The 27990-nt window shown below is 44.1% G+C and overlaps 2 protein-coding genes across 4 annotated transcripts in view; both read right to left on the reverse strand.

The window, feature by feature from the left end:
* LOC136332060 (zinc finger protein 432-like) overlaps positions 1 to 1329 on the reverse strand; it is a 42383-nt gene extending 41054 nt beyond the window's left edge. Inside the window, exon 1 of the mRNA XM_066271311.1 lies at positions 1319 to 1329. The gene's annotated coding sequence lies outside the window, so the exon portion shown is untranslated. The remainder of the gene's footprint in view (positions 1 to 1318) is intronic.
* LOC136332063 (zinc finger protein 613-like) lies at positions 442 to 27965 on the reverse strand. 3 transcript variants are annotated; one of them, XM_066271317.1, is made up of 6 exons: positions 27850 to 27965; positions 17207 to 17414; positions 15969 to 16095; positions 15597 to 15689; positions 2697 to 2908; positions 442 to 1457 (listed from the first exon to the last, which is right to left on the reverse strand). In XM_066271317.1, exons 2-5 carry the CDS (start codon positions 17219 to 17221, stop codon positions 2739 to 2741), a joined length of 405 nt encoding a protein of 134 aa, XP_066127414.1. In that variant the 5' UTR covers positions 17222 to 17414; positions 27850 to 27965; the 3' UTR covers positions 442 to 1457; positions 2697 to 2738. The 3 variants fall into 3 exon arrangements, with proteins under 3 accessions (XP_066127414.1, XP_066127415.1, XP_066127413.1); XM_066271318.1 differs by lacking the exon at positions 2697 to 2908; XM_066271316.1 differs by lacking the exon at positions 442 to 1457 and having other exon boundaries at positions 2785 to 7318.
* Positions 27966 to 27990: the final 25 nt, after the last annotated feature.

The following is a 27990-nucleotide window of genomic DNA, read 5'->3' on the forward strand; positions in this document are numbered from 1 at the left end:
ATTCCCTACCCTATAAGCAGGGTGATCCAGATGGATGAGCGTTGATCACACTGTACTGGCAAACAAATTAACACCAAACACAACAGTGCAGCAAATCCCAGGAGGGCAATACACAAAATTTCCTACACAGTCATTCAGGCTAAACAAATAACCAGACAGCAGCGCGGCGCGGCACGAGTGAGCTCACTACTTCAAAATGATCGATTGATTTCAGACAGAAACAGAAACCTCGGCCGGCAGTGTCCTGCCCTTTGGCCCGAGTGTCTGGGCGGGTCACTGACAGCGTCCTGTCTGCCACCACAGACTGCAAATGCTCTGGAGCCAGACAGATTACAGAAACAAGGGAATTCCACAACAAAATACTCACCAGCTCGAGCTGTTCCGCCTGTCCCCAGCCAAAATTCCCGGGCGAGCCCCCATAAAATGTTGCACTCGCCGGGTAAAACAAACACTGGAGACGTTTGGAGAGTTTCAGACAAAGTTTTATGGCCAAGAGAAAAAGAAAACAAAGCAAAACAAAACAAACCTGTGCAGGGGTGAACTCAAGTGGTAGTCACAAGAGCCACACCGAGCGCCTACAGTCTAGGGGTTCTTATAGCATAGCAAGCAAGCAGTTCATACAGAAGCAAAGTTGGCATTTAGCAATTGGCTCCCCCAAATTAAATTCTAGTCACGTGCCTTAGTAACCAGTCATACAGTTGAAAGCCCCAGCTGGAAATATCCCTATCTATCCCCTAGGATGTGGTTACATTTACTGTCTTAGGAGTTCTTGTGACTTCCTTATCTCAAGGACTCCTTAGCTCCTAACCATCCTGGGAGTCTAACGACTTCTCTATCTCAAGGACTCTTCAGCTCCTAGCCATCCTGGGAGTCTGGGCTCACCTGTTTACTGGACTAGTTCCTTTGAAGTTATTTCTAAAGCCTATTAATATATTTTATAGCTTTTATTCGAATGTCACACAGAGCCTTGCCAGGTAGGGGGCTTGCTGGGTAGACCCTAGTTGGGGTCATGCAGGAGTCTGTCTCTCTGCCTCCCCACCTCTCAATAAAAAAAAGGATAAGATTTCAATGATTTTATATATGTGTGTATCACTCATATATTTAAGATTCAAATGATTACATGTGTGTGTGTATATATATATATATATATTTAAATGAATTGATAATTAAATCTCAAGGCCCTCTCTTCTCTTCAGAATATAAAGGATGAAGCTGAAAGTTCCCCATGCAGGAGTCACCCCCAGTCACCTTATTAGAACAAAAGAACAATACAGTAAAATATATGTATATACAATTAGTGCTTGAAGAACAGACTTACTTGAAAGACTGAAGGAAAAGTAACATTTATCAGGTCTGTCCCAGCAGCACAGGGGTCCTGGGCCTCCAAGCTTCAGCCTCTCAACCACAGACACACAATGACCTCCCCAGATACTGATCATATGATCCTACAGTCAAACCTGGAAAAGATACCGTGATTTACTAAGGACTAGTGAACTCCGTTAGTTAGCCCAATATAAATTTCCAAACTTGAATGGCATTTGTTGACAAATATCACTGACAAATGTGGGCTGAATTATGTTCCCCAAAATCCATATGTTCAAGTCCTAACTTCCAGTATACCTCAGAATGTGACTGATTTGGAGATATGGTCTTTAAAGGGGCAACTAAGTTAAAATGAGGTCACTAGGATGGGATCTAATCCAATCTGACTGTTGTCCTCATAAGAGATTAGGATACAGATACACATAGAGGGACAACCATGTAGACACAAAAGATGGCTATCTACATGGCAAGGAGAGAGGCCTCAGAAGAAACCAACCCCGATGATAACCTTGATCTTGAACTTCCAGCCTTCAGAACTAGGAAAAATAAATTTCTGTTGCTTAAGCCACTCAGCCTGTGGTACGTTGCTATTGACAGCCCTGGCCAACTAATACAACCACCCCAACTCCAGTTCTCCATCACTGAGCCAGACAAGGCCAAGTGACCCACTAAGACCCTAAACCCTGACTGCAGTACTCTGGATACAGAATGTGTTGGCCATTGTCTGACTTGTGGTGGTGCAGTGAATAAAAGTGTCGACCTCGAATGCTGAAGTCACTGGTTCAAATCCCTGGGCTTGCCTAGTCTAGGCACATACAAGAAACAACTACGAATTGATGCTTCTCATACCTCCCCCCTCACCTTTCTTTCTCTCTCTCTCTCCCTTTCTACTCTCTCTAAAATCTTTTAAAAAAACCCAAACCAATATGGTGGCCATGTACAACTGTATACAGTATGTTTACATGTACTAAGGACAAAGGAATGAGGATTACACATATACAAGAAGTCCTCATTTAACCTCATTGATAGGTTCTGATTTTAAGCTAAACAATGTATACTGAAACCAGTTTTACTGTAGACTAATTGATATAAATAAACAAGAGTTAAGTTTCTGTGGCATCTGAATGTTGTAACAAAAGAACGCTAAACAAAATGATATTATGCAAGGACCTACTGTACAAACGGTTCCCTACAATACATGGAGATGGAAACAGAGCATCTGAGTGCTAAATAACTAAATATGCAGTTGAGGTTTGGCAAACAGCATTTAATAACTGCTGCAATCTTTACGAACATGAGCGCTGTAGCAGTAGACAATATAAGTTGGTACGCCCTTTTTAAAGAGGTCGATCCCATGAACATTTTTTATTTACCTGAAATGCCAACCTCTGACAGGTGAGTTCCGCACCCGGTCATCAGGGCTCAGGGCTGGCCTGGGCAGCCCATTCCAGGCCCCGGACAGTTTCGGTGAGACAGTTGCTACGACTGCCATGATAGGATGTGCAGATTTGCCAGATAAGAGTGAAGAGGATCTGAAGTCTGAGATGAAGAATCCACTTCTGATTTGTTGCTGAGGAAGGAGCACCTGTCATGAGCGCATCCTGTTAGAGGCCATTACTTTTGCACATGTTCACCAGTATATATCCTGTGTCTACAACAGTGCCTGGCACGGCACAGATGCCCCCAAAATACAGTGTAGTGGATTTCTCAAACACCCAGAGTTTGGAATTCAATTATGAGACAGCCACTTCCTGGAAAATTACTACTTTCTTCCTTTATAAGCAGAACCGTTTTTGAAGCTGGATATCTTTATTGGATCAAAGGAAAGAACCGTGACTATAAAGGGAAGGGCAAGGGTCCCATTCCCAGGAGACTGAGGGGCAGTACCATCACTTGTCTCAATTCATCACATCAGAGGAACCAGGATCTCTGAAATGGTGGCAGCTCTAAAAGGTGACAAATCTGCAGACAAATGTAGAGGTTCTTCTCCAAGACATCCAAAGGATCTCGCTTTCTATCCTCCATTTTTTAGAGTGAAGTTATTTTTTTTTTCATTAATTGGGCTTATTCTCCAGATCATGTTCCTTCTCTGATCTGCCCCTTTTATATTCTGGCAGGAGTGTCTTTTCAGGATTAAAAAAAAAATGTTTTCGAATACTGATCCATAAGAAGCCAAATAATATTTAAAAAGATCTTTACAATTTCTTTCCTCTAGTTCTTAGTTGACCAGCACTGCAAAAGTGGGCGGTTTTTATAAAAAGGTTCGCCATCACAGCTCTAGTTCCATTCCTTCAGTGAAAAATAATATTGATTGATTCACCCATTAGCTCATTCATTCAGCTTGACTCATCTTTTGCTTCTTTTTTTTAACAATGACAGAGAGAGAGAGAGAGAGAGGGATAGATAGGGACGGACAGACAGGAACGGAGAGAGATGAGAAGCATCAGTTTTTCGTTGCGACACCTTAATTGTTCATTGACTGCTTTCTCATATGTGCCTTGACCATGGGGCTGCAGCAGACCAAGTAACCCCCTGCTCGAACCAGCGATCTCGGGTCCAAGCTGGTGAGCTTTGCTCAAACTAGATGAGCCCGCGCTCAAGCTGGCGACCTCGGGGTCTCGAACCTGGATCCTCCGCATCCCAATCCGACGCTCTATCTACTGTGTGCCACCGCCCAGTCAGGCATCTTTCACTTCTTTAATATAATTCATTTCTCTTTTGCTATGTGCTGGGAAATATACAATAACCTATACCTATATAAGGAATTTATATAACTTGGGTAGAAGACATGAACATTTCTTAAAAAGTATCCATGCCCTATTTTATGTAAAATTAAATGTATCCCCCCCCCAATAATATGCCCCTTGAACAAGAAATTATCAGGGTATTTTGTTACTTACATTGTTTCTCCTTTACAACTAACATGGGTGTATATATCCTTAGATTACATTTGTTGGAGGGTAAAACTGCTATATGCATGAAATCTACCTTTTAAAAAATTGTTACCTGCCAGAGAACTAGGAAGCCAGGGAGGGAGGGATGAGAAAGGAAGAGGGAAGGGGGGGAAAAGGAAAACACTGCTAGCTCAAAGGTAACTTTTTGTTTAGTTCATCACGGTCATCCTCTCGAGGTCCACAGTACCAGGCCAAGGAAATAGTTAAAAATTTTCCAAGTGCTGTGTGCCCAGCAGGCAAAAGGTTGGCTGATAGCTTATTCATGAGTTTTAAATATCACTGTTCCCCAGGTGATATTTATATAGTTAACACATCCAAACATACTGTTACACTATAGAATTACATGTATTTAGTTTCCTTTTGAAGAAGTTCCATCACCTAAAATACAAATTGAGTAAATTTAGAACTGAAGAAATGCAAGAACTAAACATGTAATGTTTCCTACATGGGGAAAAAAGACTCATGCGGAAGGTTCACTGTGTTGTAACTTCAACCAGGGACGTGCAACACAGACAACCTCTTTTACATTAAGGAGTCCTAACATATCAACTAGGAGTCTGAGTCCAGGTACACTGCCCTAAAATGTACACTGTGTCTACTATCTGACATATAATTATGTTGGAAATGTGACACAAATTCCTGAAGTCTTCTTATCTTCACAGGCCTTATTTGCTGCATGCATTTTCTGATATTTTGCTGAAGATGCCCCACAGTTAGTGTCTAGATTTTTATTTCTAGGACTTCTTTTGCCAATTGATGTGGCACAATGTACCCCTGACAACCCCATCACAATCACTGCCTTCAAAGGTTCAACAGCCTGACCAGGCAGTGGTGCAGTGGATAGAGCATTGGACTGGGACGCAGAGGACCCAGGTTTGAAACCCCGAGGTCGCCAGCTTGAGCCCAAGGTCATTGGTTCAAGTAAGGGGTCACTTGGTCTGCTGTACCCCCTGGTCAAGGCACATATGAGAAAACAATCAATGAACAACTAAGTTGCCGCAATGAAGAATTGATGCTTCTCATCTCTCTCTCCCTTCCTGTCTGTCCCTATATCCCTCTCTGTCTCTGTCACACACACACACAAAAAAAATGTTCAATAATTTCTTGTGTGAACTCTATGCCACCTACTGAAGTCTTATTTCTGGAAAAGGACTCCCACAGTCATTCTATTTTTGCCAGCTATGAGCTCACTCATGATATGTGACACACGAAGCAGCACTGAAAGGGTCTATCGCTCCACAGAAGGCTCTCCCAGTCTCTGTATGTGCACCTGTCCCAGTATACACCTGCCAGCCACATAATGAGCTAGAAGGTTTTAGTCAAGGGTCTTCCACTTTGATTGTATCACAGTTTACTCTTGTGTTTTTTGTCACATAAAATATGACACAGTTGGCCGCTGAAGGTACTACCACATTCACTGCATTAATAAGTTTTCTCTGTGTCAGTTCTGTTATCTGCTGAGGGTGCATCTGTGACACCTCGCTGTCCCACAACAGCCATGTTCCTATCTGCTAGAAACCCACTGATGCTTACTGAAGTCTGAGCAGCCACACAAGGCATCTGCATGGTATTAACAGGGGTCTTCTGTACCATGTCACTTGAATGTGATGAGTGGTGACTCTTAGAAAAAGGGTTTTCCAACTTGACTGAACGTACACATTTCTCTCTTGCATGTAGCATGCCTTTATGATACACGAGGCATGACAGGTGGGAGAAGGCTTTCCCACAATCAGAGCACCCATAGGGTCTCTCTCCTGTATGAGTTCTTTGATGTCTATTGAGGCATGACTTATCTCTAAAAGCTTTGCCACAGTCATTGCATGTGTAGGGTTTCTCCCCTGTGTGAATTCTCTGATGGTTAATTAGACCTGACTTGTGTGAACAGGATTTTCCACATTCAGTACACACAAAGGGAGTCTTTCCCGTGTGAAATCTCTCATGTGATATGAGGCAAGTTTTCTGGCTGAAACCTTTTCCACACTCAGTGCAGACATAGGGTTTCTCTCCAGTGTGAGTTCGTTGATGTAAAAGGAGATTGCCCTTCTGGATGAAGCCTTTCCCACATTCACTGCATATATAGGGTTTCTCTCCAGTGTGAGTTCGCTGATGTACAATGAGATTGCCTTTCTGGATGAAGCCTTTCCCACACTCACTGCATATATATGATTTCTCTCCTGTATGAGTTTTCTGATGAGCATTGAGCTGTGATTTCCAGCGAAAGGTTTTGTCACATTCCGTGCATTCGTAAGGTTTTTCTCCTGTGTGAGTTCTCTGATGTTCAATGAGCCTGGACTTTCTGGAGAAGGCTTTGTCACACAGACTGCACCCATGAGGCTTCTCTCCTGTGTGGACTCTCTGATGATTAATGAGCCGAGACTTCTTGATGAAGTCTTTTCCACATTCATCACATATGTAGAGTTTCTCCCCTGTGTGAGTTTTCTGATGGGTAAGTAGCTGTGATTTCTTAGGGAAGGTTTTGTCACATTCAGTGCATTCGTACCGTTTCTCTCCTAAATGAGTTTTCTGATGTTCAGTGAGCCTGGACTTCCTGGAGAAGGCTTTCCCACACTGACTGCATCCATGAGGCTTCTCTCCAGTGTGGACTCTCTGGTGATCAGTGAGGCGAGACTTCTTGATAAAGTCTTTCCCACATTCACTACATACATGGGGTTTATTTACCTTTTGAGTTCTTTTATGCTTAATACATTGTGAATTTGTGTTTACAGAATTTCCACATTCAGGAAATTTTATTTCGGTCTGACATGGCTCAAACTTTGCATGGAAAAAGGATTTCACATCTCCATTAACCGCAACTGGGTTCTTTACTTCACAGCTTCCATTCTGGTTGACCAAATTTATATTTGATTTCAGTGCTTTCCCACATAAGTCAAATATATCATGATTTTGCCTTAAAGGAAAATTACTTCTACCCCAATGAACAATGTTTCTAGATGCACTATATTCATGGCACTGTTCTGTTCTCTGTAGACATCTTTTATTTTGCAAGTGTCCCTGTAGGTGAATGTTGTATTTATTGATTTCTAGAAAAGAAGAGAAGAATGAATCTTTCCATTAGGTTAGTATGGAATAAAACTATTTCACAAACAGTTCTGTGCAGACTGGCGATCTATTGATAACACTATGATTTCAGTTTAAAGAAACTCCAAGTAAATATGTTTGTTATCACTTAGACAAGGGTAAAACACAATGATATTTGTATAAACAAAGAAAATAAAAGGTAAAAAAACAGTCATTGTATAAACAAGGTTAGTTCATTCAAAATAAGTAAATACAGATTTGCTTCCTTTCTAAATGTGACCTCATAAAGCATGCTGAGATAGCAAAATAAAATCAAGTTACTATTAACACTGAAGACATATCTATTTCAAAATGATGTGGGGCACATTCATACATCCTTATTAAATGATGACTATGTACTAAACCTTGTGCCGGTCATGAGCATACAGAAACAGTCCTTATTTTCACTGAGCACACATTCTGGTTAGGGAAAACTGAACAAGAAAGCAGTGATAAAGAAGGCAGGTACAGCCTGGCCTGTGGTGGCGCAGTGGATAAAGCGTCGACCTGGAAATGCTGAGGTCACCGGTTCAAAATCCTGGGCTTCCCGGTCAAGGCACATATGAGGGGTAACTACAATGAGTTGATGCTTCCTGCTCCTCATCATCCTCTTCTCTCTTTCCCTCTTTCTTCTTGTCTCTCTCTCCCCCTCCTCTCTCTAAAAATCAGTAAAATCTAAAAAAAGGCAGGTACAAATTGTGGAAATGATTTGAGGGAGCAATAGAGAGCAAGGTGGGAGAAATCAGGGTATAATCTGAAGAGAGGAAAAAGATGTTTTCAACATGGGGCGATTAATAAACATGAGGAATCAGGTATTATTCCTAATTATTTGGCTCAGGCCACTAAATAAGTGGGTAGTGCCTTTTCATGAGAAAGGGAATATTACTGAAGCTCGCAATGTGGGGAAATTGTGTGCATTTCAAAGCATGTTGATCTTTAGGTGGCTCTCAGATGTCCAATACAGACACAAAGAACTCAACTGGATACAGAAATCCTGAGAAAGGTCTTAATTGGAGATAGCAATGTAGAAATCATTAGTGTATAAATATTAAATAAGGACAGAGAACTGGATGAGATCCTGTTTGAAAAAATGTATAGACTGAAAGATGAAGACATGGGATCCAGTTTATAGTTATTGTAACATTAAGAGTTTGGGTTTTAAAGCATCCACTAAGTTGCCCTGGCCAGGTATCTCAGTTATACAGAGCGTCATTGTAATACACCAAGGTGTGGGTTTGATCCCCAGTCAGGACACATACAAAAATCAACCAATGAATGCATAAAGAAGTGGAACAACAAATTGATGTTTCTCTCTCTCTCTCTCTCTCTCTCTCTCTGAAATCAGTAAACAAATTTTAAAAATAAAAATAAAATGTCCACTGAGGAGCACCATACGTTGTTTATACTTTTTTTTTTTGTATTTTTCTGAAGTTAGAAACGGGGAGGCAGTCAGACAGACTCCCGCATGCGCCCGACCGGGATCCACCCGGCATGCCCACCAGGGGACGATGCTCTGCCCATCTGGGGCTCTGTTGCAACCAGAGCCATTCTAGCGCCTGAAGCAGAGGCCATGGAGCCATCCTCAGCGCCCGGGCCAACTTTGCTCCAATGGAGCCTTGGCTGTGGGAGGAGAAGAGAGAGACAGAGAGGAAGGAGAGGGGTAGGGGTGGAGAAGCAGATGGGCGCTTCTCCTGTGTGCCCTGGCTGGGAATCGAACTTGGGACTCCTGCACGCCAGGCCGACACTCTACCACTGAGCCAACCAGCCAGGGCTTGTTTATACTATTAAGGGAAATAAACATTCTGACACTAAGGAAACTATTACAGTTTTGCACCAGGAACCAAGTATATATTTCTTTTATCACAATATCACACTAGAGAACTGTCACCTTCTCCAGTCACACTTGTAATTGTGCTCATGCAATGTTTAAATTGTTCCCATTCAATGTAATGATACCCAAATCCACATCTTGCTACTAACTGCTTCTTCTTTCAAAATTCCACCCAGACATATGGGTTTCCATCATTTAAGGCAGTGGTTCCAACCCCTGGGCCACAGACCAATACCGGTCCCTGGGCCATTTGGTACTGGTCCGCAGAAAAAGAATAAATAACTTACATTATTTCCGTTTTATTTATATTTAAGTCTGAATGATTTTTTTTAAATGACCAGATTCCCTCTGTTACATCTGTCTAAGACTCACTCTTAACGCTTGTCTCGGTCACGTGATACATTTATCTGTCCCACCCTAAAGGCCGGTCCGTGAAAATATTTTCTGACATTAAACCGGTCTGTGGCCCAAAAAGGGTTGGGGACCACTGATTTAAGGGATCCTAAAGGATCACACTTCTGACTGAACCAAGACTCTTGGCAGTCTCACCTTCCATTTTCTTCCTTTTCTTAGTACTTCTGGGTGCACTTTACTATCGCTATACTGTTGCCACCCAGTTAAAAAGTAAGACTATATATCTAAGGATAATATAAATCAAACTTCCATACCCCGCCATTCTACCTCAATTACTAACAAAATCCGCAACAGGTAGCCTGGACATAAAAGTTACATTACCAACAATTACCACATTTATCCATGTTCACACTCCACCAGTTTCCCTACAAACACCTTTTTTTTTATGCTTTTTTTTTTTTTTTTTTTCTGAATTTAGGAGCAGGGAGACAGACTCCCACATGCGCCCGACCAGGATCTACCCGGCACGCCCACCAGGGGGCAATGCTGCACCCATCTGGGGCGTTGCCCTGCTGCAATCAGAGTCATTCTAGTGCCTGAGGCGGAGGCCATGGAGCCATCCTCAGTGCCCAGGCCAACTCTGCTCCAATGGAGCCTTGGCTGCAGGAGGGGAAGAGAGAGACAGAGAGGAGGGAAGGGAGGGGTGCAGAAACAGATGGGTGCTTCTCCAGTGTGCCTTGGCCAGGGATCGAACCCGGGACATCCACACGCTGGGCAGATGCTCTACCACTGAGCCAATCAGCCAGGGTTGTCTATAACTGATTTTTAGAGAGGAGAAAGAGAGAGAAGAGAAGCAGGAAGCATCAACTTGTAGTAGTTGCTTCCTGTATGTGCCTTGACCAGGCAAGCCCGGGGTTTCAAACCAGCGACCTCAGTGTTCCAGGTCAACACTTTATCTACTGCGCCACCACAGGTCAGGCTCCCCTACAAATACCTTCTAAAATTGCCTTCTCATGGCAGGCATCAGGTTAGTTTCTGACAGTGCTCATTTCCAACTTGACACCTTCATTCTTTGCCCGTCATTTTTATTTGAGTCCTAGATATGTCTCCTTGTTTATCATGCTATCATCTTCCCATTCTATGTGCACTTTGTATCCCCTAAATTTCTAAAGTATTCCGTCTTTACTGCTCATGTTGATGATTAACTTCACACAACCCTTAATTATAGTAAAAGCTGAACATCTGCCTATTACAGGCAGACATCTTCTCTATTCGCTAATAAAATCTTACTCCTAAAATAAAATGTATTGCTTTATTTCTCACTCTATTAAATCTCTCCTAGCACATATTAGGGCTGTGGTTCAACAAACAGGCTCAAGGGGGCCTGCTTTCAGCATTATATACAGACTAGCTCAGGCCATCATTCCAAAGTTGACAAAAACACACTCTCAGAAGAAGAGGTCCACCCAGGCCAGGTAGCTCAGTTTGTTAGAGCATCATACCAATGCACCAAGGTTGTGGGTTTGATCCCCAGTGAGGGCACATACAAGAAATCAAACAATGGAAAAAAAAAATCAACCAATGAATGTATAAACAAGCGGAATAACAAATCAGTCTCTCTCTCTCTCTCTCTTCTTTCTCCCCCTTCCAGTATCTCTAAAATCAATTTTTTAAAATGTACACATGAAGAGGTCCTGGTAAATATATTAAGAAACCGGGCATTTAACCAATATTCTTTCTGATTGCTAGTTGTTCAAAACTCCACTTAAGCCTGACCTGTGGTGGCGCAGTGGATAAAGCGCCGACCTGGAAATGCTGAGGTCGCTGGTTCAAAACCCTGGGCTTGCCTGGTTAAGGCACATATGGGAGTTGATGCTTCCAGCTCCTCCCCATCTTCTCTCTATGTCTTTCTATCCTCTCTCTCTCCCTCTCTGTCTCTCTCTCTCCCTTTCTCTCTTCTCTCTAAAATGAATAAATTAAAAAATTTAAATAACACTTAAAAAAAAAAAAACTCCACTTAATCTGCATGCACTCACACCATAGATGTCATTTAGTCTGTATTTCTACCCCTCGTCCTAAACTCTCCCTGCACTCCTTAGATATATCCAAATGTGGCAGAGTGCACCACCTGGATATAAACAAACATGTCTAAATTACAATGTCCAACCCACCCCTCCTCCACATATCTCATCTTGGAAATGACAACTCCACTCCTCCCGGGGCCTCATGTCCAAAACCTTACCATCATCCTTCATTTATACATTTCTTTTATCCTCTTTCTCTACTTCAACAGAAAATCATCTCTGCCCTCCTTCTAATGATATTCAGAGCTGACCACCCCTCACACTCTCTACCCAGGGTGAAAGCCAGGTGTTCTGTCTGCGTCAGCTGGCTTTCAGGAGCCAACCTCTGCCTGCTACTGTCTAGTTTCTACAGAGCAGCAACAGGAATCATTTAAAACATAAATTACGCCGTGTCACTCCTCTACTTGAAAACTCTCCAATGTTCTCTCGTATCATTATTTTTAAAAATCGAGTTCCTGAAATGTCCTTGAAAGGTCCTCTAGGACCCGTCTCCTCCGAAACCCAGTTAGCAGCACACCGCCCTTACCTCCATACTACCTCCACCACTGGCCTCCTGCCCACCCGCCATCTTCGCACGGGCTTCCTGGAGGGTCTTCCCAGGCCTTTGAACCTGCTCTTCTGTCTACGTTGGAACACAGTTCACTCAACGGAACTACTCACATCCCTCAGAGAGCTGCTTAGGGGCACCTCACCAAAGAGGCTTCCCCTTCCTGGATGACTGAGAGTGAGGGGCCTCAGTTTACCCGCTGCTAGCTGCAGCTTCTGGCCCCTCCCACAGATATTCCCTATCGCTGCCTGGTTGATCTTCTCAGCGCTTTTCACAAGATATCATATGTATGGATATATAAACTTATTTTGATAAATTTTGTGTCTGCTCCTTTTAGAATAATCTCCAAGCATTATCTGGAAGGTGGTTGTTCATGGTTGTGAGCACCAGCGTGTAAAAGGCTATCCAACAACATTTAAGGCACTCCAAAAATAATTAAAGCAATGGACCAAGAAAAGATTTTCACATATGGAAAACATATGGGAGGCTCTTTATAAAAATAGCTGACTCGGCCTGACCTGTGGTGGCGCAGTGGATAAAACGTCGACCTGGAAGACTGAGGTCACCGGTTCGAAACTGTGCACTTGTCTGGTCAGGGCACATATGGGAGTTGATGCTTCCTACTCCTCCTCTCTTTCCGTCTCTGTCTCTCTCCCTTTCTCTCTCACTTTCTCTCCTCTCTGAAATGAATTAAAAAAAATAGCTCACTGAGTTTATGGGGAAAAAAGCAGATTGTATAAGCAAGATACCACCATATCATGGATGTCGCTGGCAGAACAGAAATTTCCATCTTCTGTGACTGGTAGGACTATGATTCAGTTGGACTTAATACCATCACACTATCACAGGGAAGAGGGAAGCTTTAAGAAAATGAACCGAGCAACAATCTTTTAAGATAAACTAAAATAATGACCGGAGTTAACAATTATACAAGTAAATTAAAGCAAAGCAAGCATGAAATTCGATAATAGGGTTTGTGTCTGAAACAGAGAATGAGAAAATTTAAGAAATCAACAGGAATAGAAAAGACTTTGAATAAAGGAGGTGAGGAGGTAAGGAAGTGTCTAGGAAGAAACATACTTTGGGTTCCTGACACTGAGCTCCTAAAAACCTCATAATGTCCTAAGTGAGAAGAGCTTTTTTTTTTTTTGGTATTTTTCTAACGTGAGAAACAGGGAGGCAGAGAGACAGACTCCTGCACATGCCTGACTGGGATTCACCCGGCATGCCCACCAGTGGGTGATGCTCTGCCCATCTGGGGCGTTGCTCTGTTGCAACTGGAGCCATTCTAGAGCCTGAGGCAGAGGCCATGGAGCCATCCTCAGTGCCCGGGGCCAACTTTGCTTTAATAAAGCCATGGCTGTGGGAAGGAAGAGAGAGACAAAGAGAGAGGAGAGGGGGAAGGGTGGAGAAGCAGATGGCGCTTTTCCTGTGTCCTGACTGGAAATCGAACCCAGGACTTCTACATGCCAGGCTAACACTCTACCACTGAGCCAACAGGCCAGGGCTAATAAGAGCATTTTTTGTTCTAATATTTGGTCTTTGACTGGCTCCTGACAAGGTCCTAAATTCCTTAGAATTTCCTAGAAGTTAGCGTTTCTTTTCTTCTAATGAGGTGACTCAGGGTGGGCTCCCTGGTGGGGGCTGGTCACCAGACAGTGATTATAAGCTTGGATGCCCGTATTCTCCCACTTGAGAACATGCCCAACACCCTTCTTTCCTCTTGTGTGTGCATCTCCTGAACTCTAAGGGTCCCCAGAAGACTTGCAACCAGGGGAGCAGCGGGCAGTGGCTGTCCCGGGCCAACCCCTGAGCCTGTCTCCCAGGCCCATCGTCCTGGCTTCCCAGTGAGCTGACGCAGCCCTGCCTGGCTCTCCTGCTGCTTCTTCTGTCCTAAGTCCTTCCTCCTTTCACTGTCCTCAGCTTTAATAAACGTACTCTCAAAATAAAGTAGAATAAAGAAAAAGCTTGGAACTTTCAGCCCCACCTCCCATTCTCTGGAGAGGGGCTGGGGCTGGAAATAAAGTCAACAATGACTCTTGCCCGCATGAGGAAGCCTCCGTAAGACAGCAAAGGTATGGGGTTTGGGGGCTTCCAGGTTGGAGAACAAGGCCGGGCTGGGAGAGTGGCCTCTGCCCCTGCTCCATACCCCTTCCCACGTACCCTGCTCTCTGCCTTGCTCCCCTCTGGCTGTTCCTGAGTCATACACTTTTATAATTAACTGGCAACCTACTAAGTAAAACATTTCTTTCAGTTCTGTGAGCCCCTTGAGCAAAATTAATGGAACCCAAGGAGGAGGTCATTGGAACCGTTGATCTACAGGAGCACAGGTGACAACCCGGACTCACAATTAGCATTTGAGGTGGAGGTGGGGACAATCTTGTGGGACTGAGCCCTTACCCTGTAGTATCTGATGCTATCTATAGGCAGGGTAATGTCAGAATTCAGTTAGATTGTAGGACACCCCTCCGTGTCCCAGAGAATTGTCTGTTGTGGGGAAAACCCTCTCCCATCTGGCGTCAGAAACATGGTGAGTGCAGCAGGGTGTGAGAGTAAAGGAGAAGCACGAAGAGGACTGAGGCCCTTCCAACACCACCAGGACAGGCATCGGTAATGAGTGCTAGGGCTGAATGTTTATGTCGCCCCACATTTATGTGAGAATCCTAACCTCCAATCAAAGATGGGGTGGGTGTTTCAGAAAATGCAAAAAAAAAAAAAAAAAGATGGGGTGGGTGTTAGGAAGGGAAAACAACCTTATCCCAAGGGGCACAACGGTGCTGTAGTCCGAGGACAGTGCTAACACCACACATCTCGCCCAGGACAGAGGCAGTGGGAGGCGGCACTGCAGAGGAAGACAAGGAGAGGGAACAGGTACTGACACAGAGCTAGGGGAAGAAGAATGGAAGGATTGAGAATTGTAAGAAGAAACTTAGAGGGGGGGAAAAAAACACAACCTAGATGAAAAGAATAGAGATCAGCCTGACCAGGCGGTGGCACAGTGGATAGAGCGTCAGACTGGGATGCAGAAGACCCAGGTTTGAAACCCCCAAGGTCACTGGCTTGAGCGCAGGGGTCACTGGCTCTGCTGTACCCCCTGGTCAAGGCACATATGAGAAAGCAATCAATGAACAACTAAGGTGCTGCAACAAAAAACTGATGCTTCTCATCTCTCTCCCTTCCTGTCTGTCTGTCCCTATCTGTCCCTCTCTCTGTCTCGATCACACACACAAAAAAAACTGGTGAAATAAAGAGGGATCAAATCCAAGAAGAGATACATTCCTCCAGACCTTAAAGGAAAGCTCTTTTACGGGAGATTCGTGGAGGCGCTGTTACATGTCCTCAGTCGCCCTCACAGCTGGGGCACTTCTGCATGACTAGAATCAGACGACCTCGGCCACCCTCCACGCTGGTTCTCTCTCACTCACCTGAACGGGCTGCACTGTGCAATTCATCTTCTCTCATCCACAGCTCCCCGCGCTCCAGTCTGGTGAGTGCGTGCGGAGTGCTGGCTGGGCACCCTGTTCATGGGATGTGACAGAAGAGATAGGCTCTTTGAATTGGGCTTTGGTCTACCGACACAGAAGAATGTTCTACTTTAGGAACTATTCAGCCTGCAGGTCAGCAAAGTGAATGCTTTTCTCTGAAGTGAGGGACATTATACCCTCTAACCTGGGCCCAGAGAGGAAACTCACACTCATCTTCCACCTCAGAGCATCACAGATACTCCAGACTTTTCAGGAGCTAAGAAAGGCCACTGACAGGGAGCCCTCTGAGTGACAGAGGGGAGCTGTCCTCACCCACTGACACCAGATGGCTGGAGATCTCCAACATCACGTCCCGGTACAGGTCCTTCTGATCAGGGTCCAGGAGCCGCCACTCCTCCCGGGTGAAGTCCACAGCTATGTCCTCCAGCGTCAGCAATTCCTGTAATAACATGGCCCTATTTAACAGGAATGTTTCTCTAGTTATTGAAAGAGAAGGAATGCGAAGAAAGTTGTTCTGCTCAATTTTATCATTTGGCTACATCTATATACTTAACTGGTTTGGTTTTTTTAACTACACTGTTATAGAAGCAAAATGGTATTCAAGATCAATCTCTAATAAAATGTTCTGTAATGATGCAGTCAACCATCATTCTACAAATCAGATATTTATGTTATAAGCGATCATTAAATCCTCTTGCTAAATTAGAAGCACTTACAATATATATTTGAAGCACTTGCCACACACACACACACACACACACACACGTCTTTAAAAGCACATATTTGTCAGGCATTAAATATATACATATGAAAAATGTACATTATGAAAAATAAAGCATCTTTCCAAAACATGTTTAAAGAACAAGACACTATTAAAGTTCACTGAGTAGCCCTGGCTGGGTGGCTCGTTGGTTAGAGCACCATCCCAATGTACCAAGGTCGTGGGCTTGAGCCCCAGTCATGGCACATGCAGCCATTAACCAATGAATGCATAAACGAGAGGAACAAATCAAGGTTTCTCCCTCTTGCTTGGAATCAGCACACAGCCTGTCATGATGATTCTCTGGATCTGAGGGCTGTCAGAGACACTAGACCAGCGGTTCTTAACCTGTGGGTCGCGACCCCGGCAGGGTCGCCTAAAGCCATCGGAAAATACATAATGCATATTAGGTATTTACATTCCAAATCATAACTGTAGCAAAATTACAGTTATGAAGTAGCCACCAAAATTATTTTTTGGTTTGGGGTCACCGCAACATGAGGAACTGTATTGCGGGGTCATGGCATTAGAAAGGTTGAGAACCACTGCGGCTAGACAGAAGGTGACAACTAAGGTAACCTACAGGCTGCTCCAGTCACACTAAATTCTAACATTAGTCACTTAGTGAGGATCCCAGGAACAACACATTCCTGATCTTATTTTCCTTAATGTTAGAGGCTAAATTTATTTCTGCACAAATCCTACTTTTCCATTAAATTGTACCGGAGTTTCAAGCCCTCCAGAAGTCAATCACAGAATGAAGGAAGGAATAAAACAAACCAAAAGTCACCTGGTCCTTAACCATTTTCTTCTGTTACTGGGAAATGGTTGGTCATGAGGACGCGGTGTCGTGAGTCTCCTCTTGAACGGCACTAAATTCCTGGTTAGAAAGCTTAAGTCCCTGCTCTGTGGTGTCCCCACAAATGACGATCTTCAGGTCCGGAGACCTCCCCTTCAGGTCACTTGATGCATCTTGTTCTTTGAGCCAGGACCCCGGGCTGAAAAGTAAATGCACTTTGAGTGCACATTTCCTGTGGGCCCAGAGGCTGTCACCGCTATTGTCGCTCACCTGAGTTAAAGGGCACCTGTCCCTCTATTTGAAGCTCGGAGGCTATTAGACTCTGGAGCAATAAAACATAAGATGCTGAAGGTGGGGGCAGTTTGTCTTTCTTCTGTGAAATCAAAGTGGGGTGACCGGGAATGGAGAGCCAGCACAATGCGATGCCCACCAGCAGGGACTTCTCACACACACCGATTTTCAGACAGGGACATAGAAAAGGCAAGTGTTCAGACACCTATTTCTTTTTTTATTTTTTATTTTTCTGAAATGAGAAGCAGAGAGGCAGACTCTAGCATGTGCCTGACCAGGACCCACCCGGCATGCCCACCAGGGGGCGATGCTCTGCCCATCTGGTGCATTGCTCTGCTGCAATTGGAGGCATTCTAGCGCTTGAGGCAGAGACCATGGAGCCATCCTCAGGACCAACTTTGCTCCAAGGGAGCCTTGGCTGTGCGAGGGGAAGAGAGAGACAGAGAGAAAGGAGAGGGGGGGAAGGATGGAGAAGCAGATGGGCGCTTCTTCTGTGTGCCCTGGCCAGAAATCGAAGATGAGACTTCCACACACCAGGCCGATGCTTTACTGCTGAGCCAACCGGCCAGGGCCCAGAAACCTATTTCTTTAAAATTATATGTGTTCGTGTACCCATTCATAAGTCTCTGAATAGCACATAGCTCAGTGTGAAGATGAATGTACTAAGCAAAGCATTACCGAACAGACCATTTTCACAAACCGTTATGTGATACAAAGGAAAACTAACAGAAAAAAAAAATTAAAGCATATAGACCAAGACTATTATTTGTGGATATAGACACACTTAGTAACAGCATAAAAACATGCATTATATAAAAGAAGTTCAAGAAAGTGGTTATCTCTGGGGAGGGAAGGGGTGATAGACTAGAGGATAACCCTTAAATTGCATTTGCATCAGTTTGTTTCTTTAAAAAGTACCAACAAGGTGCTGGCCGGTTGGCTCAGCGGTAGAGCATTGGCCCAGCAAGTGGAGGTCCTGGGTTTTGATTTCCAGTCAGGGCACACAGGAGAAGTGCCCATCTGCTTCTCCACCCCTCCCCCTCTCCTTCCTCTCTGTCTCTCTCTTCCCCTCCCGCAGCCAAGGCTCCACTGGAGCAAAGTTGGCCTGGGTGCTGAGGATGGCTCCATGGTCTCTGCCTCATGCACTAGAATGGCTCCAGTTACAGCAGAGCAATACTCCAGAGGGGCCCCCCTGGTGGGCATGTTGGGAGGACCCTGGTCGGCGCATGAGGGAGTCTGTCTCTCTGCCTCCCGGCTTCTCACTTAGGAAAAATACACACACACAAAAAAAGTACCAACAACAGAGAGAGAATACAAGAGAGGACTTTATGATGGGAAGTCCCACTGAATGGGAATGTTGGGGGAGGCAGCTCTAAAGGCCCACCCTGCCACAGCAACGCCAAACATCAGGTGAGAGCCTGGCCCGGCAGCTCAACTGGAGAGAGCATCGCCCCAATACACCAAGGTTGCTGGTTTGATCCCCTGTCAGGGCACATACAAGAATCAACCAAGAATGCATAAATATGTGGAACAACAAATCAATCTCTCTCACATCAATAAACAAAACAACAACAAAAAAAAGCAAGTGAGAGCAGGATAGCTCAGTTGGTAAGAAAATCATCCCAATACCCCAAGCTTGTGGCTTCAATCTCCGTCAGGACACATAAAAGAATCAACGAATAAATGCATAAGGAAGTGGAACAAATTGCTGTTTCTCTCTCACTCTCTCCCTTCCTTTCTCTCTAATATCAATCAATAAATAAAATTATAAAATAAATCAAGTGAGAACTGTCAGCATTAAAAATGAAATGAAAATTGTCAACTCTGAAAAGCAGTCAACAGTTTATGGCCATAGTGAACAGGGAATCAAGAAAAGGCAAGTTGCTCTGGCCGGATAGCTTCCTTGGTTAGAGCACTGCCCTGATGCCCCAAGGTTGCTGGTTCGATCCCTGGTCAGGGCACATACAGGACTAGATCAATGTTCCTGTCTCTCTCTTTCTCCCCTTTCTCTCTTATTAAAAGTCAATAAATAAAAATTAAAAATAAGTAAATATATGGTACAGTGAGGTTTAAAAAGAAAAAGAAAAAAGGCAACTTACAAATGGCAGGAACACTCTTTGCCATTTGTTTGCCTTTGCTTCACCCCTGCCCAGTTTGGGGGTGGTGAAGTGGCAGCCAGCATTCCCAGTGAGGGGCTCCGTTTCCTGGTCTGGAAGGAACAGAGCAAACCCTAGTGAAAAAGAATTAAGTTTGTATGTTACAACCTGCCGGAGGCCTAACTGAAGGGTCTCTGTCCCACCTAATTTTTTTTTATTGTTGGGTTGTGAGAGGAGGGGAGATGGAGAGACAGACTCCCACATGTGCCCCGACCAGGATCCATCCGGCAACCACGTCTGGGGCTGAGCTTTAATTAACCAAGCTATTTTTAGCACCTGAGGCTGAGGCTCAAACCAAATGAGCCACTAGCTGTAGGAGAGGAAGAGTGAGAGAAGGGGGAGGGGCAGAAAGAAGCAGGTGGTCACTTCTCCTGTGTGCCCTTTCCCTTGTGTGACCAGGAATTGAACCTGGGACGACCCTACACAGGGCCAACATTCTCTCCACTGAGCCTGGGCCTGTCCCACCTAATCTGAAACTCACTCAGGGGGGAAAAGCTGTGGGAGCGTTTCAAAAACACTGTTAAGGAGGATGGACAACCTGCAGCTGCCTAGAGCAAAAGAGTACAGTTGAGATACATCTGAAAAGTTGAAAGGAAAAGCTAGGAAGGGAGTTTCTTTTCATTCAAAAGCACCTGAGTACACTGCGGGATTTATATATACACTGCTCATAAACATTAGGGGATATTTTATCACTTCATATTCATTTTGAAATATCCCCTAACTTTTGTGAGCAGTATAGTTACGTACATGCACTGGGCAGGATGCCTGGTCAGGAGAGACCTGTGAAGACCCTAAGCTTTCCCTCTGCTTGACCTCTAACCTCAGTGCAAGCAGGAAATGAAGGCTAAGACAGAGTTGGAAATAGCCCAGCTAAGCACCAAAGGAGCACCCCAGGACACCACACACAACCATGACCACATTTTACCAGGTGAAAAAAGACAGACACAAAAGGTCACTTACTGGATGATCCCACATATATGGAATATCCAGAATAGGTACATCCACAGAGACAGAAAGCACATTTGGGGTTACCGGGATCTGGGAAAGGGAGAACGTGGAGTAACTGCTTAACGGGTACAGGGTTTCCTTTTGAGGGAATAAAAATGTTCTGAGATATTTTTAGATATGAGATAGAAGTTGTGGTTGTACCACATTGTGAATGTACAAAAGCTACCAAATTGTTGACTTTAAAATGGTTAATTTTATGTTTTGTGAATTTCACCTCAATAAAAAAATCAAATACATCCTCCATAAGTCCAGTGAAACAATAAACGTACTTTCTCTTGCCCTGGCCAGGTAGTTCCGTTGATCAGTGTCACCTCAATACACCACAGTTGCAGGTTTGATCCCCAGTCAGGGCCCATCCAAAAATCAACAAAGGAATGCATAAATAAGTGAGATAAGAAATCAATGTTTTTCTCTCTCTCTCTAAAAATCAATAAATTAAAAATATACTTATATAAGTAATTTCTCTAAAGCCAAGAAAAAGGCAAGGATAAGCAGTATCACCACTATTATCTATTACTATTCTGGAAATGTGACCCACTAACTTGGTAAAGAATCAAAAGCATGACCAGGCAGTGGTGCAGTGAATAGAGCACTGGCCTGGGACACTGAGGACCCAGGTTCAAAATCCCAAGGTCACCAGCTTGAACATGGGCTCATTCAGCTTGAGCGTGGGCTCACTGGCTTGAGTATGGGGTTGCCAGCTTGAGCATGGGTTCATAGACATGACCCCATGCTTGCTGGCTTGAGCCCAAAAGTTGCTGTCTTGAAGCCCAAGTTCACTGGCTTGAGCAAGGGGACACTGGCTCGGCTGCAGCCCCCCCCCCCCCCATCAGGCACATAGGAGAAGCAATCAGTGAACAACTAAGGTGCCACAACTATGAGTTGATGCTTCTCATTTCTCTTCCTTCCTGTTTGTCACTCTTTCTCATAAAAATAAAGGAATCAACTAAGAATAATCAATATTAAAAGAAGTTCCCTAACATGATTAAGATGATTAAGCAAGAGTCAGTTTCAGAGATTTGAATGAACATATATCAAAAATAAATTTTTAGTCAGATGGCTGATTACTAAATTTATATCTGAAAACTGGTAACATTTCAAAACACATTTCTTATAGCAGTATTACATGACAATATTTCAGGGGAATAGTTTATCACTCTGTGTTGAATACTTTCTCTCTCTTTCTCTCTTTTTTGAGAGAATAGGAGACAGAGAAACAGACTCCCACATTCGCCTCGACCACGATCCACCCAGCAAAACCCCTACTGGAGATGCTCTGCCCATCTATGGCTGTTGCTCAGAAGATGCGTTATTTTCAGCACCTGAGGCAGAGGCTCCTCCAAGCCATCCTTGGTGCCCAGGGCCAACTCACTTGAACCAATTAAGCCATGGCTACAGGAGAGGAAGAGGGAGTGAGGGAGGGAGGAAGAGAGCAAGAGAGAGAGCAGGGGAAGGGATGGAAAAGCAGACGGTCACCTCTCCTGTGTACTCTGACCAGGAATCAAACCTGGGACATCCACATGCTGGGCCAATGCTCTACCACTGAGCCAACCGACCAGGGCTAAATACTTTCAATAGAGATATTGCTAGAATTCAAAAACCCACTTATAGATATTTTTGCAAAGGAAATAATGGCAAACACATGCAAAGCTGATGTAAAAGTATTAGTTAGGACTCTTAGTAGAGGATTAGTTGAATGAATACAAGTACACATATCTAATGAAATACTATGCAGTTATTAAAAAGGTTAACAACCTGTATTTAGTAACAAGATGTTTACCTCAAAGTTATGTACAGTACAAGCATATGAGAACATGCTGAATATCATTAGTCTCCAGAGAAAAACGAACCAAAACCACAGTAGAGATACCACTCCACACCCCCAAGAAAGGCTAAAATAAAACCATGAAAATAGCAAGTGTTGACACAGATGTGGAGGAACTGGAAACCTCATGCACTTCTGGTGGGAACATAAAATGACAGCCACTTGGGAAAACAATCTGGTAGTTCCTTAAAAGATTAAACATATTTAGTAATCACTTCCCTCAACTCTTACGAGCTTCTCTGCTCCCCATGTTTTCATTGCAAAAAATTTCAAACATATAGCAAAGATTAAAGACTTTTACATTTGAATACCTGCATGCCTATCACATAGATTTTATCATTTATTTCCTTTATTACATATCTATCTATATGTCAATCCTCTACTCATCATTAACCTATATTTAGTCTTTTTTTTAAGATTTTTGTTGTCACTGATATTTTATTATTTTACAATAAGTTTTCATATGTTTTTAAAAGATTTTTTAAATTTATTCATTTGAGAGAGAGAGAGAGAGAAGGGAGACATCAGGGGGGAGGAGCTGGAAGCATCAACTCCCACATGTGCCTTGACCAGGCAAGCCCAGGGTTTTGAACTGGCGACCTCAGTGTTTCAGGTCAACGCTTTATCCACTGCGCCACCACAGGTCACGCCCATCTTTAGTCTTTAAGATGGGAAGGAAATATATCTGTGTTCATTTATTAATATGACCCATAAATTTCACTCTAGGCTTACAGTCAAGAGAAGTAAAAACATGTCCACAGAAAAACTTAAACATGTCTGTAGCATCATTATTTTTAATTGCCCATTGTGGAAACAACCCAAATATCCACCGGTGATGGAGGAATAAACAAGATGTGCTGTATCCATACAATGAAACAGTATTCAGGTATCAAAATGGAAGTGTAGCCTGACCAGGCGGTGGCGCAGTGGATGGAGCGTCGGACTGGGATGTGGAGGACCCAAGTTCGAGACCCTGAGGTCGCCAGCTTGAGCGCGGCATCATCTAGTTTGAGCAAAAAACCCACCAGCTTGAACCCAAGGTCACTGGCTCCAGCAAGGGGTTGCTCGGTCTGCTCAGGGCCCGTGGTCAAGGCACATGTGAGAGAACAATCAATGAACAACTAAGGTGTCTCAATGAAAAACTGATGATTGATGCTTCTCATCTCTCTCCGTTCCTGTCTGTCTGTCCCTATCTATCCTTCTCTCTGACTCACTCTCTGTCTCTGTAAAAAATAAATAAATAAATTAAAAAAAAATGGAAGCGTACATACATGCTACCACATGGGTAAACCTCCAAAACATGATACCAAGTCAAAGAAGCTAGTCATAGAAGACCATATATTATATGATTACATTTACAGAAAATGTCTACAATAGGCAAATCTATAGAGATAGAGAGTGGTTTGCTTAGAAATGGCGGGAATAACTAGAGGACACAGGGTTTCTTTTTGACATGGTAAAATGTTCTAAAATGGACTCTGCTGATGGTTGAACATAACCATGACTACCAGAAAAGGCACTGAATTTTACACTTTAAATGGATGAAAGATATATGATTAATACAGTTGTTATTTATTTTTTTAAAATCTACGAGTAGAACTCTATATGCTTATTGAAATATCTAGGAAGAAATGTGTTTGCAACTTACTTTGAAACACATTTTTTAAAATGTAGAAAGTAGGCCCTGGCTGGTGGGCTCAGCAGTAGAGTGTTGGCTTGGCATGTGGAAGTCCCGGTTTGACTGCCAGTCAGGGCACACAGAAGAAGCAATCATCTGCTTCTCTCCCCTCTTCCCCTCCTCCCTTCTCTCTCCACTCTCTCTCTCTCTCTTCTCCTCCCACAGCCATGGCTCAAACAGTTTGAGCAAGTTGGCCCCTGGCACTGAGGATGGCTCCATGGGCTTGCCTCAGGTGCTAAAATAGCTTGGTTCCTTAGCAACGGTGCAACAGCCCACCTGGGCAGAGCATTGCCTAGTAGGAGGCTTGCCCAGTGGATTCTGGTTGGGCACATGCAGGAGTCTGCCTTTGCCTCCCTGCCTCTCACTTAATTAAAAAAAAAAAAAAGTAAAGTGGGCCTGACCAGGCAGCAGCTCAGTGGATAGAGAGCATTGGACTGGGACGCAGAGGACCCAGATTCAAAACCCTGAGGTCACCAGCTTGAGCGCGGGCTCATCTGGTTTGAGCAAAGCTCACCAGCTTGAGCCCAAGGTTGCTGACTTGAGCAAGGGGTCACTCGGTCTGCTGTAGACTCCTGGTCAAGGCACATATGAGAAAGCAACCAATGAGCAACTAAGATGCCACAATGAAGAACTGATGCTTCTCATCTCTCTCTCCCTTCCTGTCTGTCTGTCCCTATCTGTTCCTCTCTTTGTCTCTGTCTCTGTCACAGAAAATAAAAAAATAAAAGTAGAAAGTAGATTAATGACAAGCAGAGTTGTGATTAATGAATAGGTATGTAATAAAGGAAACAATAAAAATCATGATAAAACCTAGGTGGTAGGGCCCTGGCCGGTTGGCTCAATGGTAGAGCGTCAGCCTGGCATGCAGGAGTCCTGGTTCGATTCCCGGCCAGGGCACACAGGAGAAACGCCCATCTGCTTCTCCACCCCTCCTCCTCTCCTTCTCTTTTCCCCTCCCGCAGCCAGGCTCCATTGGAGCAGGGTTGGCCCGGGCGCTGAGGATGGCTCTGTGGCCTCTGCCTCAGGTGCTAAAATGGCTCTAGTTGCAGCAGAGTGATGCCCCAGATGGGCAAAGCATCGCCCCCTGGTGGGCATGCCAGGTGGATCCCGGTCGGGTGCATGCAGGAGTCTGTCTGACTGCTTCCCGGTTTCCAGCTTCAGAAAAATACAAAAAACCCCCACAAAACCCCTAGGTGGTAGGCATATAGGTATTCAAATGTAAAATTCTTTAAACTTTGATATATGTCTGAAATTTTTAATAACAAAATCATGGGGAACAGGGAAGCTCAAAATAAGATTTCAGTGAGGTAAGCAGAAACAAAATAAATATTTTAAACATAATTTCTCTTTTATGTCATAATAAATTGAAAGAAAACAAAATGGCCAAAAGTACAAAGAGCCTGACCAGGCAGTGGCGCAGTGGACATAACATCGGACTGGGATGCAAAGGACCGGGGTTTGAAACCCCAAGATCGCTGGCTTGAGTGCAGGCTCATCCAGCTTGAGCACGAGCTCACCAGCTTGACTGCAGGGTCACTGGCTTGAGTGTGGGATCATGGACATGATCCCAAGGTCACTGGCTTGAGCCCAAAGTCTCTGGCTTGAACAAGGGGTCACTTGCTCTGCTGTAGCCGCCCAGTCAAGGCACATATGAGAAAGCAATCAATGAACTATGGAGCCACAATGAAGAATTGATGCTTCTCATCTCTCTCCCTTCCTGTCTGTCTTGTCCCTGTCTCTCCCTCTCGCTGTCTCTCTCTCTCTGTTACATACACAAAAAAAAGTAAAAAGACCCCATTCACCATGGCAAAATTTAAAAATTAAGGTGGTGGTGAGGGCCAGGGAAGCACACATTTAAGTAAATGTGGAATCATAACCACTTCTTAAAAGTGACAACTGGCCTGACCAGTGTGGTGGCACAGTAGATACAATGTTGACCTGAGAGGACCCAGGTATGAAACCCTCAGGTCACTGGCTTGAGCATGGGCCCATCTGGCTTGAGCAAAAGCTCACCAGGTTGAGCACAGGATCAAACCCCATAGTTGCTGGTTTGAACCCAATGATCACTGGCTTGAGTTCAGGGTTATGGGCCCTATGGTGAAGCAATCAATGAACAACTAAAATGATGCAACTTGAGTTGATGCTTCTCATCTTTCTCCCTTCCTATCTCTCTCTTAAAAAAAAAAAAAGACAACAGAATATTTAAGTATTTAAATTATATCTAAATGAATGCATACACTGAGTGATTTCAGCCATAATGACATGGATTTGCCTCTTGTTATACTACAAACAGAAAAAAAAATTTAAGTGAGACAAAGGGGAGATAGTGAGACAGAGTCCTACATGCGCCCAGACCGGGATCCACCCAGCAACCCCCATCTGGGGCTGTTGCTGAAATCAACCAAGCTTTCCTCAGCACCCATAGCCAACGTTTGAACCAAGCCACTGGCTGCAGGAAGAGAAGAGGGAGAGAAGGGGGAGATGGAGGGGAAGAGAAGCAGGTGGTTGCTTTTCATGTGTGCCCTGGGATTGAACCCCAGACTTTTGCACACCAGGCCAACGCTCTATCCACTGAGCAACCCAGCCAGGGCCAATACAAATTTTAAAAAGGCCTTGGCTGGGTGGCTCAGTAACTAAAGCATGGACTGAGAGCACCAGGGGTCATGGGTTCAACCCCTGGTCAGGGTATGTGGGAAAAGCAATCAGTGAGTACACAACTAAGTGGAACTAAGTGAAACGAGTTGATGCTTTTCTCTCTCTCCCCCCTCTCTCTCTCTCTCAGAAATCCATGGAAAAATATTTTAAAATTTCTTTTAAAAGTTTTAAAATATTTTAAAAGAAACAATTTTATGATGTTTGTTATATGAACACTTTTGATATAAAATTAAATGATGAGGCAAATTATATGTTTCAGCGATTTATTGGAATTGTGAAAATCAAGCATAGAACAAAAGACTAAAAGGAAAATATATGAAAAATTTTACAAGTGTTACCATTGGGGAACAACTGGTGTAATCCACAATTCAAATGCCCTAGAGATGTTCACCTAAAATTTTCGTACTCTTATTGATGTCACCCCATTAAGTTTAATTTCTAATTAAAAATAAGAAAAAGAACTGAGGTGATCGAGGTGTATTTCACTCGTTAGAATGATGTGAAAGAAAAAATTTTACCGGTGTGTGTGTGTCACACACAGTAAACCTGCAATAAGGGCAAACTCCTCACTTTAGTAGAAACCTGACCATTTCAAATGCGCTTAATTCTGCATCTCCAACAAGCTTTCACGTTAAGCTGAAGGGAATTTGCAAGGAAGGGACTACTGTATTTGAAACTCACTCCGCTTATCAACCAGGTTCGGTTTCCACGAACCTTTCAACCACTGACTCATCTGGACCTTCCCAAACACGGGCCACTCCGCACCGGCATAACCGCGAGACCAGGACCCTGGACCCTGTCATTGAGCCGCATCTCAAATCACGAATTCGAACAATGTTTTCACTGTCAAAAACCAGTCTCCCGCGCAGGCATCAGTCACAGACACCAAACCCCGCCTGCGGACTTTCAGAGGTACATCTCGACCAGCACCAGCCACCCTCAGGTCTGACCCCAAAGGCACCCCGACCACCCACTCCCGCCACGGAACCCACGGCTCCCGCACCCGGACGCCCAGAGACACCTCTATCCTCTCCTGTTCCTTCCCCGAGAGTTCCACACACACAGCTTCCTGACCCCTCCGCAACCTTCTACCAGTTGAACTTCCGCGAATTTTCCCGTGTGCGCCCTCGCTCAGCCTCCAAACCGGCCTACGGCGGCCGGC

The sequence above is a fragment of the Saccopteryx bilineata genome, chromosome 3 (genome assembly GCF_036850765.1).
Source record: "Saccopteryx bilineata isolate mSacBil1 chromosome 3, mSacBil1_pri_phased_curated, whole genome shotgun sequence".
In the NCBI taxonomy this organism is placed as follows: domain Eukaryota; kingdom Metazoa; phylum Chordata; class Mammalia; order Chiroptera; family Emballonuridae; genus Saccopteryx; species Saccopteryx bilineata.